Here is a 22,251-nt window from a genome sequence, read left to right as displayed (position 1 = left end):
ATAAAGATAGCTATCGTGTTAATATAACATTCCTGGTAATTAGATAATGATCAACATCATTTGAAAAATTTCTTGTAAAATTATAAAGCCTTGCTGAATCTTGTTAGAGAAGTGTTTTGCCAAACTTCCTAAGACTAGGAAGGCATCAAGGAGTTCACTGACAGTACTAATGTAATCTCAGAATTTTAGACTAAAAACGTGGAAGTTATCCTTCTTTCCTATCCCTGCCGAAGGCCATATCTTGTTGAATCATCCTTCTCACGAGGTAGCATTCTCATTTATTCCATTTCCATTGCCATGTCAGCAGTATTTAAGTCTTGTTTACTTTTACATCAGGACACGTATATCAAAATGAAAATTGCAGACCATTATCACTATTCAGTTCCTTAAAAATTAACAAATATATCTAGCAAACGGTTTGCTGATACTAAAATATTTATCCATTATGATCTCTTGAATTTTATTTTTGTACCATGAGACTTTTTTTATAAGGAAAATAGCACTACAGATTTTGACAATAGTAGGAAAGGTATAGTTACATAATTCCAATGTCTGAGGAAATGTCTGATAACAATACAAAAAAAAAAAAAAACCACCTTACTATTTGTTACTAATATTAAATAGATGTTAGTAATTTGCCTTTTTTTGTGATCGTATCTCCTCTCCTCCCATCCCCTTTTTAAAGACATAAGTTATAGCTAAATCTAAGATCACCAGCCTTCACTTTTCCTCCCTCTTCCTAGGTTACTGCTTTCCTCAAGTTGATGTGTATCATACCTGAACATGCTTCTATTAGTTTAGCATGTATTATAGTATGTATTCAGTATTATTAGGTATTGCCAAATTATTCTCCAGTCACACCAATTTATACTCCATTTTTACTGTATTCTCTTCAATACTTAGTATCATCAGTCTGTTTGCTCATTATTGTCTTATTTTGCATTTCACTGATTCTAGTAATTTTGAGCTTTTTATATCTGCATTTATTGCCCACTCTTGTTTCCTCATTTCTTTTGAGTTTTAAAATCTTTTATGTTGTTGATTGATATGAGTTTTTAATACCGAATATTATACTAGTGCTTTTTAGTAACACGTATTGGAAATAATTTCTCCCAGTCTCTGGCTTGTGTTTGCACTCTTTAATGGTATCCTTTGACGATTTTCATTTTAAACTACTATAATCAAGTTCCGTAATCTTTCTGTTATGGTTTGTACTTTTCTGTCTCCTAAGAAATTCTCCACTACCCCAGGGTAATAAAGTATTTATCCTTTTTTTATTATTCAGTAAAAGTTTTAAAGTTTTGCCTTCATATCTTCAGTATTTAAGTCATTTGGAATTAATTTTTGTGTATGATGCACTTTTTTTTTTTTAAATGGGTTGCAAACTTCCCCTGCACCATAAATTGGAAATACCACTTTTATCATATGTCAAGCCCCGAGGTATGTGTGTGTCTCTTTTCTGGACTGTTTATTCCTATTTCACTGGTCCATTAGCTATCACAATATCATATCCACTGTTGATTACATTACAGTAAGTTATAATGTCAGAAAATTTAATTCTCAGCCATTTCTCTTTAATATTTTCCTAGGTAATATTAGCCCTTGACTCTTCCATATGATTCTATATAAAAAGTATTCTTTATAAAAAGTAGGTTAGTGAAAATTGCTGCTTTTTGCAACATTTTATTTTCCTTTCCAGTTAATACTATCTTTAACTAGAATTTTTAATGTTTTTTGTAAACATTTTACATTTCTTTTTTACTTTGGTGGTGCATTTAATTTTTTGCCATATAAATGGTATCCTAATTTTTAACTCATTACTCTTACTAATTGTTTGTTGCTGGCATATAAGAGCTCAGTTAATTTTGGTACATTGATTTTTGTACCCAGCAACCTTGAGGAACGCTCTTATTAGCTGTAATAGTTTGTTTTTAGAATGTCTTCTAATTATATCAGTTGTGAACAATGACTTTTTATTTCTCCATTTCTAATTATCTTTTTTAGTTTTCTTGCCTTATTGCATTCTATAGCATTTCCAGGTATAGTGTGAGGTTTAAGCAGTCATAGTGCATATCCTTATTTGTTCTTGACTTTAAGGAAATAGTTTCACATACTTCATTGTTAACTGTGATGTAGGATTTGGTTAGGAACCTTTTATCAAATTAAAGAAGTACTTTCCATTTATAGTTTGGTAAGAATTTTTGCCTAGAATCAATGTTGTGTTTTTCAAATACATTTTCTGCATCTTTTGAGATTTGCTTTTTCCTATATTCATTTATGTGTGAATTATACTAATAGGTTTTCTGATGTTGTACCAGGAAGCAAAACCATTACACAAAAATCAATTGGCTAAAAGTTCTTTTTTTTTAATGTTGTATTTGAATCAGAAACAATCTAAGTCACTTCTTTATTCCACTAGCAGGGAGAAACACAAACTGAACTTGTTTTCTCTTTGCTCATAGGTCTTCATGAGTTAGTTAAATAGACAAAGGAGAAGAAGGAAAAAATTGGTGATATCATTTGTAACTTATTTCTTTAATACTGTTGCCTATAAAAAGCAGTTCCTTTATGGTGCAATGCAATTCTCCCAAACAATATTAAAGAGCTTTTGGCATTAACTCAACCTAGAGGTTATAGGTTACATTAAAGATAATTAAAGGTAGTTCAGCAATAAAACTACTTTACGGGGAGTAAATCCTATCACTTTTTTTTTAATGTAAGAAAAAATGCAACAAAAAGAAAATTATTGTTACAATGGATTATAGACCAATTTAATAATTTAATTTACTTGGGACTTTTGTTTTATCTTACATTAACTAGCTAACTAATTTTCTTTGTTCACTACCAGATTATAAATTCAAACTACACTCTTATCAATTCTAAGTAGGGCCTTTTATAGCACATCATTTTAGAGCACATCAAAAAAAATTTTTTTTAATCCTTTCTGATGATCCCTTTTTCTCTGTGTAGCATGGAATGCCATGGTGGTGAAGAGTATTCTTTCTGGATCTCACTGTCCTGGATTCAACCCTAGGACAGCTCTTACAGCTTTAGAACCATGTGCTAATTTCATAATCTCTCTGTCTCATTTTCTTCATTTGTAAGATAGGAATATATTTCCTACCTTGTAACATTCTTAGGAAGATTAAAGGAATTAAATGTAAAGTTCTTGCAGAGTGCCTGACACTGCATAAACACCATATCTTAATAACTGTTTATGTTATAATTATTTTTTTTAAAGACTTTATTTATTTGACAGAGATCACAAGTAGGCAGAGAGGCAGGCAGAGAGAGAGAGGAAGGGAAGCAGGCTCCCCGCTGAGCGGAGAGCCCGATGCGGGGCTCGATCCTAGGACCCTGAGATCATGACCTGAGCCGAAGGCAGAGGCCTTAACCCACTGAGCCACCCAGGCGCCCCTATGTTATAATTATTTTTAAACAGAACCGGGGAATAGGAGAATATATATGATATTTTGGTCCATGGTTCTTTCTGCAAAAGACCGTGGCTTTATTCCTCAGAGCCAATTCACTGTAATTCAGTTTGTCATGACCAAATTGCCAACTTTAACAAATGTACTAATTTGCTAAATCTTTTGTTTTGTTTTATGAAGTTTTCATTGTTTTATGAACAATTCATACTGCTTTTGAAGATTTCTGTGAGGTTAAGTTGGCTGGTCATTAATTTGTCTTCATAGTAGCTTTTTTTTTTTTTTTTTAAGATTTTATTCATTTGACAGAGATCACAAGTAGGCACCCAGGCACCCCCTTCATAGCAGCTTTTTAAAATATTAGAATTGCTGACACCTGAGGTCATGGTACAAGTCTTTTTAGTAATAGATTTAATATTCAAAAACATATTTTAAAATCAGTAATCCAAAACCCTCAAGGGCTATGTACCTCAGTGAAAGGAGTGCTAGAAAAGTACCATTTACTTGCTCAAGAGGTCAGTAAGGAAGATTGTCTCTGCAAGGAGCTTGAGCCAATGATTTGAGAGTGTTAAAAGTCTGATTTATAAGCTCCTTTATATAGTTATAAATATTCAAGCTGAGAAATCAACATAAAATTGATCTAAAGATGGTGATAGTTATTGGGACCTGGCCCAACCCTTTCTGCATAGAATTTCCATAGATATAGATCCACTGATGGTAGTCTTCCAAAATTTTAAAGCAACAGCAATGAAATCCATGGTGAGACTCAGCAGGTATAGCAAGACTCCTAAGAACTTCAGAAAATTGTATAACCTGCTGGAGAGTGTAAAATTAATATGTTAAAGTGATTAAAGACATATATGGAGATAGCAAACCTATGAAAAGAAGAAAATGCTATCTTTTAAAGAGGTATTTATTAAATTTATTTTTAAGTCATTTCTCTGCTCAATGTGAGACTCAAACTCACAACCCCGAGACAAGAGTTGCATGCTCTACCAACCAGATGCCTCCAAGATGCTTTTTTTTTTTTTTTTTCCTCCAAAGGGAACCTCTAAGAGTGCCAAGGCGGCTCAGTCACTTAAGCATCTAACTCTTGGTTTCAGCTCAGGTCATGATCTCAGGGTTGTGAGATTAAGCCCCATGTCAGCCTCCATGCTCAGCGCAGAGTTTACTTAAGATTCTCTCCCTCTCCCTTTGCCCTTCCCTATCTCCACTCACTCTCTCTCTCTCTTTCAAAAAAAATAAATAAATAAATGTTAAAAAGAGAACTTCTAGAAATAAAAAACAGACACTGAAAAGAAAATTTCAGTAGAGGGGTTAAATAGCAGATTTGACACTTCTGAAGAAAGAACTAGCTAGCAAACCATAAGGTAGAGCTGAGGAAAGTATCCAGAATTCACAGAGCTCAAAAAGCAAAATACGAAAGGATAATTTAGTCACAGAGATGGAGAGTAAAATGAAACATTACAACATACACTTAATAGGCATTTCACTAGTAGAAACTAGAAAGAAGGGGAGAGACAATATTCAAAATTATAATAGCTGGCAGTTTTTTTACAGTTGTGAAAGACAAGTCCTTGTATGTTAGAAGCATAAATCAAAAAGAAAGTTATACCTATGTAAATTTTTTTTTAAAGATTTTATTTATTTATTTGACAGAGAGATATCACAAGTAGGCAGAGAGAGAGGAGGAAGCAGGCTCCCTGCGGAGCAGAGAACCCAATGTGGGGCTCGATCCCAGGACCCTGAGATCATGACCTGAGCCGAAGGCAGCGGCTTAATCCACTGAACCACCCAGGCGCCCCTACCTATGTAAATTTTAATGAAAGATCAGAACACTAATGGCAAAGAAAAGAATTTAATTGCAATCTGTAATGGAACACCAGTTAGACTGGCAGCAGATTTCTCATTAGCAAATAGATGCCAGAAGACGAGTTGGATATTTATGTCCTTAGTGTTCTGAAGTAATTTGCTACCCTATAATTCTACTTTCATCACTGTTGAGAAGAAAAGTTAAAATTAAGAAATTTCCAGACCAGTAATGACTAAGAGTTTACCTTCTGAACACCATCACCGAAGGGGGTATACTAAGGGATGTATTTCAGGAAGAAGGGAGTTGAACCCAAAAGGAAGAAATGGAATATAAAAAAAGGATTGGTAAGCAAAGATCAGTTAAAATGTTGGCAAATAATCATTAACTGTGGAGAAATCGTATAAAATCATTGACTCAACAGTACTATTGTTAAGACATATCTTTCCTTCATTTACATAGCAGCGGGTAAGAACAAAACAATGAAAATTAAACCATGACACAATGCTTTAATCATGGCACTGATTGACTAATCTGTTAAACTAAATTCCCTTTCCTTTGAAATTTCTTTTATCTAGTCAAAGGAATATGGCAGTTGCCTTCACATGAATTTCTTTGACTGTGATAGGGAATCCTTTTGTACATATCTTAGTTAGCAAAGCTTCATTAACTTGTGGATAGCTTCCATAATAGAAAAAAAGTCAATAAATAACTAAAATTCAATAAACCAAAAAAATAACAGTATAACCATATTACTGAGAAATACAGATGTAACTAGAAGAAATAGAAGAGTCAAAAGTAGTTAGCTTTCAGAATGAGACTATGAAATTTTTTATGGCTTATAAGACTGTTTGATTCACTGTTAACTGTGTATGTGTGAAACTTCACTTAAAATACCACGTGAGACAATGATTCACCAAGGGAAAAATACTAGTAATAATACTGACTCTTATTTACCTAGTAGTGAAGCTTCAAAATATATAAAACAACATTTGACAAAATTATAAATTGAGAAGTTTTTCTCTCCTAAGACTCAAGCAAGTAAGAGTATGGGAGATTTAAGTAAGGTAATAAAGTTAATCTATTCTGTATACACAATTAGATTATGTCTTTTCAATTTTCATTGATAATTGGATCATTTGTAAAAAAAAAAAAAAAATCAACTGTTTAGAATACACAGAGTCATAAAGCAAATTTAAATAAAGATCCAAGAAGTAATACACAAATTCCATTCTCTGACCATAATAAAATTAGAAGTCAGTAACCAAAAGATAATCATTACCACCTGTATATTTTGAGATTAAAACAAACACACTTGTAAGCAGTTTGTGACTCAAAAAAGAAATCACAATGGAAATTACATAGTATTTAGAAATGCATACATTAAAAACACAATATAAACTTGTGAAACACATCCAGAGCATCACTTATAGGGCTGTTTGTAGCCTGAATGCATATTTTAATCAGCTGCACATCCAACTGCAGAAATTTTTAAATGTAGCAGTTTAACAAAACAGAACAAGGGGCCCCTGGGTGGCTCCATGGATTAAAGCCTCTGCCTTTGGCTCAGGTCATGATCCCAAGGTGCTGGGATCAAGCCCCACATCGGGGCTCTCTGCTCAGCGGGGAGCCTGCTTCCTCCTCTCTCTCTCTGCCTGCCTCTCAGCCTACTTCTGATCTCTGTCTGTCAAATAAATAAATCTTTAAAAAAATAAAAATTAAAGAAAAACAATAAAATAGAGCAAAAATTAAATAGAAATTAGAAAGCAAAAATATACTTGATAACTGGATGGTTGCTTATGAACTAAAGGAAGAAAATATTTTAAATTGTAAAGGAAGAAAAAACAAAATTAATAGAGAAAATACTGCATTGCTCCTCGCTCAGAGAAATGTGTTAATATTAAAAATGGCAGGGGTGGAGCAGCCAGGTGGCTCAGTGGGTTAAGCCTCTGCCTTCCGCTCAGGTCATGATCTCAGGGTCCTGGGATTGAGCCCCTCATCCAGCTCTCTGCTCAGCAGGGAGCCTGCTTCCCCTCCCCTCTCTGTTTGCCTACTTGTGATCTCTCTCCCTCTCTCTGTCAAATAAATAAATAAAATCTTAAAAAAAAAAAAAAAATGGGAGGGGCACCTGGGTGACTCAGTCAGTTAAGTATCTGTCTTCACCTCAGGTCATGATCCCAGGGTTCTGGGATTGAACCCCACATGGGGCTCCCTGCTTATCAGGGAGTCTACTTCTTCCTCTCCTGCTGCCCCTCCCCCAGCTTGCACACTCACCATGCAGTCTCTCTCTCTCTCTCAAATGAATAAATAAAAAATATTTTTAAATTTTTTTTTTAAATGGCAATAGTCCCTAAATTAACATATAGGTTGAGTGTAGCCTCCATTGACATCCTTGGGAAAATGTGTCTTTAGAACTGAAGTCTAGTCATTCTAATTTACTTGAAAATATTGCAAAGTATAAACATTACAGCATTAGAAGTAAAAATAAAAAACAAGCCCCATGAACAAAACAGAGGCTTCAAAAATATAATCTGCTATAGGACTTGGAGGTGTAAGTTACAAACCAAGGATAATTTAAAGGTGAAAGGAGTCACCTTTCATGAATTTTGCTAGGGCATTGAGGAAAATGGACTTAGGTTTTTTGTCCCGGTTATGGATAAGAGATTAATTTAAGATTATTAATGACAGCAGTATTTTCAGAGATCAGTTGTTTGTCAGCATAATTGCTATTCTGAAATTTGTTAATATCAAAAGAAAGGCAGCAAAGAAAGAATACAGATAGTTGTTAAACTCATCCATGTTGAGTCATGAGCATTTGTTATACTAATTTTGCTTACTTGTATGTTTGAAACTTTCCACAATTTTTTTACTGGAAGTAAAGAATGGGGAAAATATGTAGTATGTTTAACTGAAAAAAATTTTATCAAAAAATACAATGATTATATATATATACATACATATATATAAGTTCCATACGCTTATGTATATATATATAAGTTCCATAACCACATTCCATTTATTCAGTATTAAAAGGAAATCAACAGGGAGACAAGTAGATGTTGATAGTAAATCTTTACACAGAAAAACCTGCAGCTTCTTTACTAGTTAGGAATAAAACTAACAGGAAAGAATTGCTCTGTATTTATTAAGCTAGGAAAAGATTATAAAACCTTATATTAGCTAGATTACTCACTTCTGTACTTGGTAGTGACTGTATCTTCCTAGAGGGAAAAGTAGCAATAGAGAGTATTTATAAAATTATTCACTCACTTTACCTAGTCTGTGGGATACACAAGTGTCTAAGCCATTAATGAATGCTACTGTAGAATAGAATTTCTTATCTAAAATGCTGTAAATTTAGGTGACCCTCCCAAATAGAGGAGGCCTTTTCAGCCCTTTAATTGTTCTGTAACAACTAGCAGTGAACACATAAACTACAGGTCAGGTAGTTTCCATGCTTTCAGTCCTCCCAATTTGAGGAGGGTAGCTTCTATTACTGCATCTTAGAGATGGAGAACTCAGTCTTTGCAGAGTGAAGTGATTTTCCCCACATCACGCATTAATAATGAGCTCACTCAGGATTTGAGCCCAGGCAGTCTTACTTCAAACCCCCTGCTTTTTGAATCATTTCTCCAAACTCTCTCAAAATGAAAGCCTTGTATCAAGTAGTTGACTTTCCTGTGTAGGGCCATTTAATTGCTTCAGGATAGCTACTACTAATATTACAGCTTCATTTTAGTATAGATTCTAGATGGTTTTGACCATAATGCTGATGGGAATAAGCAGTGAAACAGATCTTCTGATATATAACTGATGACATTGTAAATAGGTACAGCCTTTTTTGGAAAGCATTTTGGCAGCATATTTCAGGAGCCATAAAATTCTCATATTTTTTGACCTAGTTAATGCTACTTCTGGGAATCCTCTAAAGAAATAGTCTGATAATGGAAAAAGCCATAAGCACTAAAGTGATCACCACAGCCATGTTTGTAATAGAGCAACTGGAAGCAACCCTAAATGTTCATCAGTGAAGGAATGATTAAACACACCATGATATATTTACTTAGGCAGCCAATAAAAATGAAGTGATACAACATAGACAAAGAAAACACAGTCATCTTGAGCTTTCAAAGCAGCATACAGCTGTATGTTCACTAAAATTACAGCTTTTACAAATAAGAAAAAAGACAGATGGGCGCCTGGCTTGGTCAGGTAAACTTCTGCTGTTGGCTGAGATCATGATCTTGGGGTCCAGGAATCAAACCCTGTATCTGGCTCTCTGTTCAGTGGGGAGACTGCTTTTCCTTCTGCCCCTTACCCTGCTCACATTCTCTCTCGTGCACACTGTCACTCAAATAAATAAAATCTTTAAATAAAAAAAGATGGCATAGAACAATGGTTGTGGGTGATTATTTTTCTTTCTGCTATTTTTCAGACTTTTTGTAATACAGATTTATTCCTAATTTTAAGATTTAAGTCACATGATTATTTAATGTTTTTGTGTATTCATCTCCTAACCCTCACTAGATTATGAGCTGCGTGTTTAAAAAGAGCATCACTGGACACAGGTGAACTTCAAGCACCTTGCAGGTGCCTCATTTGCTGGTTGCGTGAACCTTGGCCAGTCAGTCAGTCTCAGCTGACTCATTTGACCCATGAAGTGAGCAGTGCAATTTGCAAGACATGAGTGGAATTTTTGGAGTGAGGAGACCTTGCTGTATGTCTTTGGCTCTTAGACAAGAGGCTCAAACTTTGTAAAGCTCAATTTCCTCATCCATAAAAATGTAGCTAGTGAGATCAAGGTCTGGCACTCCTTTAGTAGAGGCTCTGAAAATGTTCCTTCCATTCAGTCACAGCCCTTACAAAGTATTCCTCACCTTTCTTTATCCTTACATGACAGCCCTTACAAAGTATTCCTCACCTTTCTTTATCCTTACATGACAAGAGCAAATACAAAGTCTTCAGCTAACTCCTTTTGACCAGCAACTTTTACATGTCCATCTTCTGGCATAACTTGTTATCTATAATTTAGAGTTAAGGATGAAGGACAAAAAGCTTTGTCATTCAGCGTGGCCCAAAAAATTTTCAGTTTTGTTGTAGTCTTTTTTTCTTCCAACTGTACAAGTGTAGGTAAATGATCATTGTCAAACATTTGGAAAATACAGAAAGCTAGAAGAAGAAAATCATACCATAATCTTTCCACCTAGAAGTAACCATTATACATTTCATTTTATTTCTTCTTATTTTTTTCTGAATATCTGATTTTTTTTTAAAGAGAAATAGAGGAAAGCTCTTATTAGAACATTTGTTATGTTTGGGGCAAGTTTAATATGATGTTTGTGTTTGTTTTGAGATAGTTTACCTTCAGTAAGTTACTCTTATATAGGGATAAAGACCAAGCTAGCAATAAGGAAGATGGAGGATGGGGGTAGGGATAGCTCTGTCTTAATTAGTAGGATAGTTTTTTTTCTGTATTTCTGATACCTGCCAAAGAATGAACTTAGGTAAAGTCTAACTACCCAAATCATGCTTCTTGGACTTTTTTTTAGGACAATTACAATTTTAAATAGCTTGTGATGTTTTCTTTGCAAGTTATCCTGTACCTTTTCAGACCATGAGCTGTGAATTTTGGTTTGGAAAATATAGTCATCATACATAAACTTGGAATAAAGAAAAAGCCTACAGAATAACCACAATTTCTTGGCTCTTGTCCTTATCATTTTTAGAACATGCAATTTAAAAAAATTATCAGTCCCTGTAATATCCTCTGGAAAAAAGGAGGAAATTTATCCAGTGACAGAACCAACAGAACAGCAAATACCTAGAAAGACAGCCTGAGCTACTGTGGCCATGTGGGGCCAGGCATTGATGTCACATTACCCTGACTTGTGTTGGACTTGTACTTAAATCACAAAGGGAGAATGTACTTGTTGAGGGATTGAAAGCATTGATCCCTCCATTTTCTGGACTTTGCTGTGGAAGGAAGGCTTCTACAGGATGACTTTAAGAGTAGGGGAAAAGGTCTTTTCCCTCCTTCATTTCTTTTCTTCAGAGCAGCAATAGAATTATGAAGGGTGACAGGGTACATCCCATATAAATAATTTTCAGTGTGGCATATCTGTCACCCCCACTACATTGAGAAGGACATGAGAAATGTTCGAGGTCAGTGTATTGTCTTGCCTCATCACTCTCCTTTGAATATGCCACTGTGGCTTGTGCCCCTTTGACTTCTGAGGTCTGCTACTCCAGGCAAGAGACTCTTGATTGGTTGGGAGTAGGTGTCCCTCATTCCTGTTTTAAGTATCTGTACATTAGGGAAGTCACTTGTCCTTTTGAGTCATTTCTTCTGACAAAGATGGGCCATAACTCCTTACTGATACTTGGCTTATTAACCCTTTCCAGTCACTTCCTCTTTGAGGAAAATCGCTTGACCTCTTCACAGGAGAAAAGCTAACCTATAGCACTGTTTGAGGATCCAGCTTGGAATTTAATGGACCTCTATAGCTTAAGGCAGTACTTAGGTACATTGGGACAGTGGGGATTTGGAAGTGTTCTGTTTCGGGGGCTGGGGGCAGGGGCAGATAAATAAACCCTGTAAACGTTCTACTTAGTATAATTTTGGTCCCTCCAAAAGTGTGCTTGCCTGAGAGAGAACTCAGTGCCCTATGAAAAATTATGACATGAGCCTTTTGAACTGCTGAGGGAAGTAGTAGCCAGAAGCTGCAAAGAAAGTTAGCTGAATTTACACATTGTTCTTATAAGAGAAGTGATCGGTTTTACTTAATTCACTGGACTCTTTAGACTTTTTCTATAATTGATTGTTGTTAAAAATGATTTAATTTTTTTTCAGTATTGCCTGTCGGGGCACCCGACCTTACCGTGCAATGTGCTCAAATTCAAATCAACTACCATTATGTTGGACTGTGGACTGGACATGACTTCCACTCTCAATTTCCTTCCTTTGCCCCTTGTTCAGAGGTATGTGCTGCTGTATCTGGGACAAAATGAGCTTTAGTTTGTTGAAAAATGGTGCCCCTTAGCATAAAGATTACCAGTACCTTGTGTGTTGTCCTTAGTTTACTTTGTTCCCTTAAAAATGTTCTTCATCAGAATTATTTCTTTGGCTGGGTTGATGGAAAGTGTTGTATTGATTTATTGATTGACTTCTTTATTATAACTTCTTCTGAGCATCTGTAAAATGTTCCTGCAACTGCTCTGTGCAAGTAAGGTCATGTATATTTCATCTTTCTTGCTAATTCATGTAAGAGCTGATAAATGGTCAACTGATGAGCCCAAGAATTGAATTTTAGAATCATTTAACTGCCTTTGCAGGGACTTGACATCATAGAGCCCGACATTTCTTTTCGATAGGTATCTATATGTTATTTTCATAATAGCTATAGATATCATGGAATCATATATGAAGCCAAAGCCCTTGTCTTAAAACAAATTACCCAAAACCTATAGTCACCACTGTTTACTCTTACTATGACTTTGTCTAAAAAATTATTTTCCCAGCTTGCTGCTAATTGAAAACAGCAATTTGTAAGAGAGGTGGGTAACTTACAGAAGCAAATATATTTGCAGTAACAAAAAGTATTTTCACATAGGAGAGACAGAAAAGCTATCTAAAGCAGATTTAAGAGCTTAAAAGCATAGCAACTTGGGCAGACCATCTAATATATCTCATTCATTTCTGAAGACATCACTGTATGCAATGATTATTCATAATGATAATCTTCTAGAGGAAGTATAATTAAAACTCAGCCTTTGATTTTTTTTCTGAGATAAGGGACACAATAAGGTGAAGGGGACAGAAAGAATTCAGAAATAATTTCAGATTACATTTTATGCAAAGCTGATAAAAATCAGTTATCACACACAACACTTAGAAATACATTTATTACCCACAGATATTATCTGTCTATATATATAATTACAGTTGCTTCAGAAACTGTAGGTCTCATATTTCTGTAAAAAATTACTGACAGGTTATTTCTTACTGAAATAGTCTATACTATTGTCTGGTTCCCCCCAGAGATTACAGTTTTAATTTATTTTGTGTTTATTAAGAATCTGCACTGCTGGACCAGAGGATACAGACGTGAATTAGACAACTTTCCTTTCCTCATGGAGCTTTTATTCTGTTGGGAAGGAAGTATTCCACAGTCAAAGACTTCATTACACTTGTTTTAAGAGAACAACTACATGCTTGTGATAATTACTAACAAAAAAAATTTTTAAATAAGATATTACGAGAGTTTCCAAAAGGGGGCCTGCACACTCTGCAAGGTCATGAGTTATCTTGCTGCTCCAGTCCTGAACCGGGCAGACAGTTCTAGCTGCGTATTTTCCCTTTCCTGTTCATTCTTGTCTTTACCTAATTCTTTATTCTCACTGACTCAGCATTGGAATCCACTTCCACTCTCTTCCCCTTATCATTGTTCTTCTATCAGAGGGAAGTTACGCTAGTGGGATGATCGGCAGCCCATATATATAGTTCCTTACAAAAAGTATTTTCTATTGCTCAGGCCAGAACTTTGGAGATGCTCTTGGCTAAAATAGTACCCCCAGTCCCTCCTTAACCCCTTGTCCTGCTTTATTTTTCTTCATGGTACTTACCATTACATTATATATATGTATTTACCTTATATATTATTTATTTTCTTCACTAGAAGTTTTTTAAGGGCAGGGATTTTTTCTGTTCCCTTTACTGAATCCCCAGTACCTAAAATAATTCTTGGCATGTAGTAGCTACTCAGTTAAGATATGTCATATGAATGAATCCTTTTATCTTCTCCAGATTCCAACCCTTCTTGATAGCAGTTTCACTCTTAATTGTAGTCTTTTCTTTATCTTGAACCTTTTCATCTTGATTTAGTTCTTCCCATTTAATTATGCTCGGTTATTTCTTTTTTTTTTTTTTTTTTTTAATTTATTTGACAGAGAGAAATCACAAGTAGGCAGAGAGGCAGGCAGAGAGAGAGGAGGAAGCAGGCTCCCCGCGGAGCAGAGAGCCCGATACGGGGCTCGATCCCAGGACCCTGGGATCATGACCTGAGCCGAAGGCAGAGGCTTTAACCCACTAAGCCACCCAGGCGCCCCTATGCTCGGTTATTTCTATCTTAATATTTTAAAAAAATTTTTAACCTTCTCTCGACTCCACTTTCCCCTTCAGTATTACTAACTACTCTGCAGTCTGTGGTTTGCCCTAATCACCTATCAGAACACTGCTCTCTAGAGTCACAAATTACTTCTATGTCACTAGATGCAGTGACACAGTTCTTATCCCACTTGGCCCTTTGGCAGAACTGTCCTCCATCATCATGCATTTCTGCTTTTCCTCTTTTCTGACTCTTCTTTTCTATCTATGCTTTGGAGATTGACCTTTCTCTAACAATAGTCACATATCAGAATTCTTCAATATCCAGTGCTTGGCCATCAGATTCTTCATCAAGGGAATTTCCTAAGTGCTCAGGGCTTTGATAATCATCTAAACAATAACCTACAAATGTGTATCTTTAGTTAATAATGCTCTTCTGAGTTCCAGATTCATGTACCCAAAATGCCTGCTGAGTTTCTTTCTCTCCTTGGATGTGGCTTTGAAGGTTCTTCAAAACTCAGCATGCCCCAAACTGAGCCCATGAGTAGACTTCATTCAGAAGAGGAGAGAAAACCCTCCCAGACCTAGGTTTCCTCCACAGTGTGCCCTATCTTAGTGACTGACATGCTGATATGAAAGCAAGAAAACTGGGAGTTAACTTAGATATGCCACTCTTTCTCATTGCCCATATCCAATCTTATATGAAGCCTTGTTATTTTTACCTTCTCAAAGATTCTGGAATCCAGTCATTTCTCTTTAGTCCTGCTGTGGGCATGACCATCTTTATAGGCATTACTGTCAAGGCCTCCTAGTCAGTTTCTTCAGTTCTGAACTTGCCCTTGTCTGAATCCAGAGCCATTTTTGTGTAACTTTTTTATATAAAATCATTTCAGATTTACAGAGAAGTTGCAAGAATAGTACAAACAACTCCCAATTACCCTTGTTAATATTTTATCACATGTACTTTATCACTTTCTCTTGATATGTATGCATGCATACAATTTTTCTGACCCATTTGAAAGATTTACCTTTACTGCCTAAATATTTGAGGGCCTATTTGCTAAGAAAAAGGAAATTATTTTACATTACCACCGTACACTAATCAAAATCAGTGAATCAAAATAACTCACACTGACACTGTGCTAGTATCTAAGCTGTATACCTTTTTCATATTTCCCAAGTTAGACCAATTCTTATTTCACTATAATGCCTTTTATAGCAAAAAAGAATAGCAGTACTGGTCCAGGATCCAGTCCAGGTCACAGATTGCATTACTTGTCCTGTCTTTAGCCTCCATTAATCTGGAAGAGTTTCGCAGTCTCTTTATGACATTGTCATTTTTAGGAGTGTGGGTTAATTATTTTATATAATGTCTTTCAGTTTGGGTTTGTCTGATGTCTCCTTATATTTAGGTTGGGGTTATTTTGATAGGAATACCGCATAAATACTCGTATATATTATCAGAGTGTACATGATGTCCATTTTCTTCAGAATTATCTTTTAGAAATACACAGCTAATCTTGTCTCTCAGCTGTTTAAAACCTTTCAGTGGTTTTCATTGCTTTCGGGATAAATACCAAGTTCACCTTGGCATATTATGGTTTATGCTTACCCCTGTAGTATCTCACTTTTTATTTTCTTTCAGTTTCAGAGAAATCCTATCTCCTGCTTGGGAGCAGTCACGCAAATTTTTCCTTCAGCCATAAAGGCTCTTTTCCCCCTCCTGCAAGCCCCCATCCCTTAGACTAATTAGCAGGAGCCTTTATGCTCTATAGGAAGGATCTAGAGATAGCGTCTGGTTGGATGTGGTGAGAGAGGATAAATGGGCCTCTTCTTTTTTTTTTTCCAAAGATTTTGCTTTTTTATTTGACAGAGAGACAGCGAGAGAAGGAACACAAGCAGGGCTAGTGGGAGAGGAAGAAGCAGGCTCTGAGATCATGACCTGAGTGGAAGGCAGATACTTAAGGACTGAGTCACCCAGGCACCCTAAATGGGCCTCTTCTTGAAACTTCATTTGAATAACCTTTTATGTAGGATGTCCAGGACGAAGGTTGGTCAGAATGACTTGGAGGAAAGTATGGGCCTTGTAGCTGTCTTTCTCTCTTCCCTCCAAACCCTGCCCTTTGACTTAGTTTCCACTTTAATCTAAAACTGTCCAGATCTCAATCATCGTAGACCCAGAGAAGTCTTTTGATCCTGCCTTGACCAGTCCCTCTTTAGGGAACTTTGGACTAGACTTTTTTTAACATCATCATTTTTAACATCTGGTGCTCTTTTTGTGTGATTACTCAGGAGGACAGATATGTTGTGTTCATGGTCACATCACCAGTACCTACATGCCTGACACATAAAGAAAGATTCATTACTGAATGAGTGAAAGTGAACACCTCATTCTCCTGCAGTACTATTATTACCACATGTAGAGACTGTTGCCTCCCTGTTCCCTCTTTATGGAAAACCTCCTCCACCCTCACCTCCTAATTCCTATTCCCAGCTCTCCCACAGCACCCCATGCTGTCAAAGGTGCCCTTTCTGTACGAACCCATAACACTTCTGCTTACCACGTCATAGCTTTTATTTTATTCTGTTGTGATTGCTTTTTACTATCTCCCTGTACTAAAGTGCACACTCCTGAAACTCAAGGATTATTTTACGTACTGTCATATCCTTGTACTTTGTATACTTTGTTCAGAGTAAGCTTTTACAAATATTTTTTAAATGAATAAATGTAGTCATGCCTCTTACATTCTTTTCTGATTATAAAAGTAATGCATTTCAAAGTAAGAACCTGGAAAAATGAAAAGTTAAAAGAGAAAATGAGTTGCATATCATGTTTGTTCTACCTTCCATTATTTTCTTAGGCTATAGTTTACTTTTAAATGCCTTAGGTTATTTATTTACTTACGGGAATATTTTATCTATTTTTTTAAAAAATAAGTGGGAAAGAGGATTTAGTAATATAGATACAAGTCACGGAGATGAATAGTACTGCATAAGGAATATAGTCATTAATATTGTAATAATGTATGGTGATATCCAGTGACTACAGTTATCGTAGTGAGCATTTAGTAATGTACAGAATTGTTGAATCACTATATTGTATACCTAAATCTAATGCTGTATGTCAACTGTACTTTAATAGTATAAAATAAATAGCAGATCTTGTATACATATGTTTTTGACTGTAACATTTTTAATGGCACTTTTCCCTAAGAATGTTGATAAGAGATGGAAAGATGTTTTATCAATAATCATAATTGTTCTAATATATTCACCTACCATATTTCATTTTTTTTATTGTGTTATGTTAGTCACCATACAGTACATCACTAGTTTTTGATGCAGTGTTCCAGGATTCATTGTTTACATATAACACCCAGTACTCCATGCAGCACGTGCCCTCCTTAATACCTGTCAGCGGGCTCACCCATCCCCTCATTCCCCTCCCCTCTAAAACCCTCAACCTATTTCTCGGAGTCCACTAGGAAATGGAAAAATGTATCATCTATAATCATAATTTTTCTAATATCTTCACCTCCCATTTTTTATTAAAGTAGATTTCTGTGGAGACTTCTGTCTCCTAATTTTAAAAAATTCACACAGTTAAAGGCCCCTGGGTGGTGCCATCAGCTAAGCATCCAACTCTTGGTTTTGGCTCACATCATGATCTCAGAGTTGTAAGATCAGTCCCCATATCAGCTCCACACTGGGTGTGGAGGCTGCTTAAGATCCTCTCCCTGTTCTTTTGCCCCCTCCAACCCCCATGTGCACATGCACGCTTGCACACTCGCTCTCTTAAAAAAAAAAAGTACACAGTCACATTCTGTAATACTAAGAGCAATGTAATAAATCCCTTCCCCTTTGGTAGCTTAAAGTATACGGACTCTATGATGTAGTTATTAACTGAGTAGAACTCAGTCACCAAATATTTTTATCTCTGTTGTCAGCATCCCTTTGCCATTGGTGACATGTTTCTGTGGCACTTCATCTGTGGCACTATTGTTACAACATGGTCATTGCTCTTTGAGCAATCAGTCCCATCAACTGGCAGTCTCTCAAATCCAGAATAACTACAGGTATTTTGTAGAAGGCTTTGATGTTATTTTAAAAAGCGCTTAACAAGAACTAAAACTACAGTATCTGAGGGGCTTCTGGCTGGTTCAGTTGGAGGAGCCTATGACTCTCACCTCAGGATTGTAAGTTAACAGCCCCACACTGGCTGTAGAGATTACTTAAAAATAAAATCTTTGGGGCGCCTGGGTGGCTCAGTGGCTCAGTGGGTTAAAGCCTCTGCCTTCAGCTCAGGTCATGATCCCAGGGTCCTGGGATTGAGCCCCACATCAGGCTCTCTGCTCAGTGAGGAGCCTGCTTCCCTTCCTCTCTCTCTGCCTGCCTCTCTGCCTACTTGTGATCTCTGTCTGTCAAATATAAATAAATAAAATCTTTAAGAAAAATAAATAAATAAATAAAATCTTTAAAAACAAAACAAACCTGCAGCATCTGAAAATTTTGCTTTTTAAAAACTTATTGTCTGATAAGCAGTGTAGCATTCTAATCATTTGTTGGTAGACAGCTAACTGAATCAGTCATCTATAATTTGAAGGCTGATTTGTGGGTGTATGATAAGGAACAGACAGAATACATGTCCTGTGATCCAGTTCTCTTTATAAAGGGAAGTGGATATTTACAGCCTTCCTTTAGAGAATTAGTGTGCATGAAATGAGAACAGTATTCACGTTTTGTCATTATACTTTCATTTGAGTGCTTAGTTTTTTTATTTGATCTGACAGTAAATATATTTTTCAACAAGTCGAAGTGAAGACATACATGTAACTATGAAATGAGGTGGGAATTAAACAGCTAATGATAGAATATTTTTCTGAGAGGCTAGAGCAGAAAGCTCTCAGAGTTTAAAAAACAAGTTTATCAGGTATAACTTACACAAACCAAATGTATTCTGCTACTGGTAGTTTTCTTTCCCAAGTATGAAATCCAAAATTCATACTTTTTGATAAATAAAAAGCAAAATGTAAATAGAGAATAGAGTCAAGGGACCTGTGGGACTTCATTATCCTTATATTTGTACAACTTTTCTATAAGCTTGGAGTTATGTCAAACTTAAAAGTTATCCCCCAAATTCCTATTTTTTTCCTAAAATTAGATGAATATGTATTTTACGCAAGTTTTTAACCTTCCTTGAAGATTGGAAAATAGTCACAATATTTATGTTGGTTTTTTTTTAAGATTTCATTTATTTTTTTGAGAGATCGAGCGAACACAAATAGGCAGAGCAACAGGCAGAGGGAGAGGAGAAACAAACTCCCCACTAAGCAGGGAGCCCAACACGGGGCTCGGCCTGGGCCCAAGGCAGGCACTTAACTGACTGAGCCACCCAGGCACCCCAATATTTATATTTCTATTTGACTTTCATACCCTTTCACCTAACTACAAAGTCAGAACTTGATAAAAAACTATTTTGGCAAGAGGATGAGGGACTGAATACTAACTTAATTTCTGATATGGAGTCTTTTAGTCCCACGCCATTACTTTGCCCTTACTTTCACTTAACAAACTAATTTTGGGATGAAGTGCTAACATCCTCTTGCCATCCAGCTTGTACTTCTGATGTGCCTTTCTTCACATAACACCTTGGTCATTAAATTTTTCTTTTTATCAGCATTTTTTCCCCTAAGTTATTTGCATTTTCAGCCTTCAGCATAATTCTAGTCAACTAATAGCATACACTGAAATCCTGAGATTTGCCAGAAGTGAACGATTTCTGAATCTGGACTTTTTTAATGTAACATATATGTGAAATTAGCCTCATCTTCTAGAAATTATTCTACAAATGTATGCTGTCATTTTGTAATACTTAGGAGAACTAGGTTTATTTTCCGGAATTAGAAACCCAAGCCACAGGTGAGAAGTGAGGAATATCTTTATAAGCAGTGAATCCAGAATGTGGACTTGACTGAAATTCAGGTATTTTTATTTGCCTTTAATCAGGCTGATAAGCAGCTAAGTGTTCTTGTCAGAGCACCTGACCCTGGCTGCTCTGTTTTCTCATCCACAATATGATGATCCTGTTCAGCCCTCCCCTCAGGCTTGTTGTCAAGCATAAGCAAGGGGCAGTCAGGGGCAGTCACTGGGAAACAATAAAATGTTCTAGTGTATCATCTTTCCTTTTTCTCTTTATTATTCTGCATAGGAGTCTTTTAATTTTCCCAATTTAGTGCTAAACTACTCGTCATTTTAATGTTCTGTTGCTGCATAATTCTTAAGCTTGTTACAACATGGTTATTTTTCATCTTTTCGATTAGTATTTTGGGTGGACATTGCTGCCAGCAATTTCAAACTCTTTTTAACTTTATGGAGATGATACAGTCACCATGAAATCACTGAGAACTATAATCTATTTAGGATAATTTAATCTTTTGTTTTGCAGTCCCAGGCTGTCTAATCTTCCTGGCTGGTCCCTAAAGGATGGAAATGCTTTCTTGGACAAGGTAATAATAACTGAGGCATATCTACACCCAGTGGAAGCCATCTTGTCATACCAGAGCCACCCAATAGTAATGTAATGGATGGGCTCATTTTTTTTCCTTTGTATTCTCTGAAAATTCCCAAGATCCATGTAGGGTCTTCAGTACTTGGTGATTATTTTTAAGAGCCTTGTAGGGAATCTCAGTGTTCAGATTCAGGTCCAATTTGCTTGTGTGTAAAAATCTAAGAATTTCTGCTGCAAATACATTTTATCACCACAGAGAGAAAACTATTATTTTTAGAATTGCGATGAGTTTCAAAGGTAATGCCTATAGAGACTTCCATCCAGTTCGTTCTATTTTCAGGCTGTTACTGACTCCATGACGGGAAGGAATAAAACTTTTTTTAAAAAACAACTTTAAAATCCTCAAGAATGTGAGTTTTAAACTGCTTCCATCAGCAGTTAGGTAAGGTAGGGCTTTGAGAAAAGTTTGGTTCTCACTCTTTGGGTGAAGAGAGGCCATGGAAGGAGGGCAGTGTCATAGAACAGACTGCAAAGCCAGTGTTAACTTTCCAGGCAGTGTGTTCTTGGGGAGTAGGAAGGGAAACATGTTCTTGGGTAATTTAGGTAGAGGGCCTTCTAAACTATGAGCTATCATCTTCTCATTCCAATCTTTCCCAGTAGCCTAGAATGGACAGCCTTATATAGGTCATGAAAAATGTGCATAGTTCTAGGAATCTAGCATTTGGGATTTTATTGTGACGAGTCACTAACTAGGCCCACAGTAAATGACTTAAATAACTTTTTTCTTCGAGGCTGTTAAATTTTTGACATTAGATTGTCTTCACAGTAATTCCTTCTTCAGATCAGATTTTAGGCAGTTAATTTATAAAGAGAGACCAGAGGTATAAAAAATGTTAAAACGATTTCTAGTTGCATTTTCTACTAAAAAGATCAAGGTAAAAGAAGGTTAAAAACTGTAAAGCTCATCCATGCTGTTCTTAGTCCTCTAAATCATTCTTTCTGTCTAAAATTTCACAATTGAAAGACTGAAGAAATTTAAAGATCCTTAAAAAGAATCATCCATGTAAGGCATTTCCTTCTAACAACAGGTATTGTTAAATAAAGAGTTGCTCTTCTTACAGAATTAATTTCTATAACTGCACCCCAACCTCCACTGTAGGGCAAATGCATAATTTGAAGCCAGATTTCTCTTCTAGCTAACTGTAAAATTATGTGACATTCAGGAACCTGTGCACCTGATTTCAGCCTAACTCTCCTGCTGGCTATAAATCATTGTTCCCTGAGAAAGACTCAGAAGCATCCCATTACCGGTGCATTGTGAGCGAAAATGACTTGCATGTGTATGTGGGAGCATTTCATTAGAAGGGAGTGGTGAATAAAATACAGAGACACCGTAAGTGCG

General features: G+C 36.1%; 1 protein-coding gene across 3 annotated transcripts in view; it reads left to right on the top strand.

Moving 5' to 3' along the window:
* INTS9 (integrator complex subunit 9) overlaps window positions 1-22,251 on the top strand; it is a 103,897-nt gene that overhangs the window by 21,245 nt on the left and 60,401 nt on the right. For 2 of the 3 annotated variants that reach the window (XM_045998019.1, XM_045998018.1), the window contains exons 2-3: window positions 12,089-12,216; window positions 20,787-20,847. In XM_045998019.1, coding sequence (XP_045853975.1) covers window positions 12,089-12,216; window positions 20,787-20,847 — 189 coding nt within the window. The remainder of the gene's footprint in view (window positions 1-12,088; window positions 12,217-20,786; window positions 20,848-22,251) is intronic. The other variant, XM_045998017.1, reaches the window with a different exon arrangement.

The sequence above is a fragment of the Meles meles genome, chromosome 2 (assembly GCF_922984935.1).
Source record: "Meles meles chromosome 2, mMelMel3.1 paternal haplotype, whole genome shotgun sequence".
In the NCBI taxonomy this organism is placed as follows: Eukaryota; Metazoa; Chordata; class Mammalia; order Carnivora; family Mustelidae; genus Meles; species Meles meles.
This window is presented reverse-complemented; position numbering and strand designations above follow the sequence as displayed.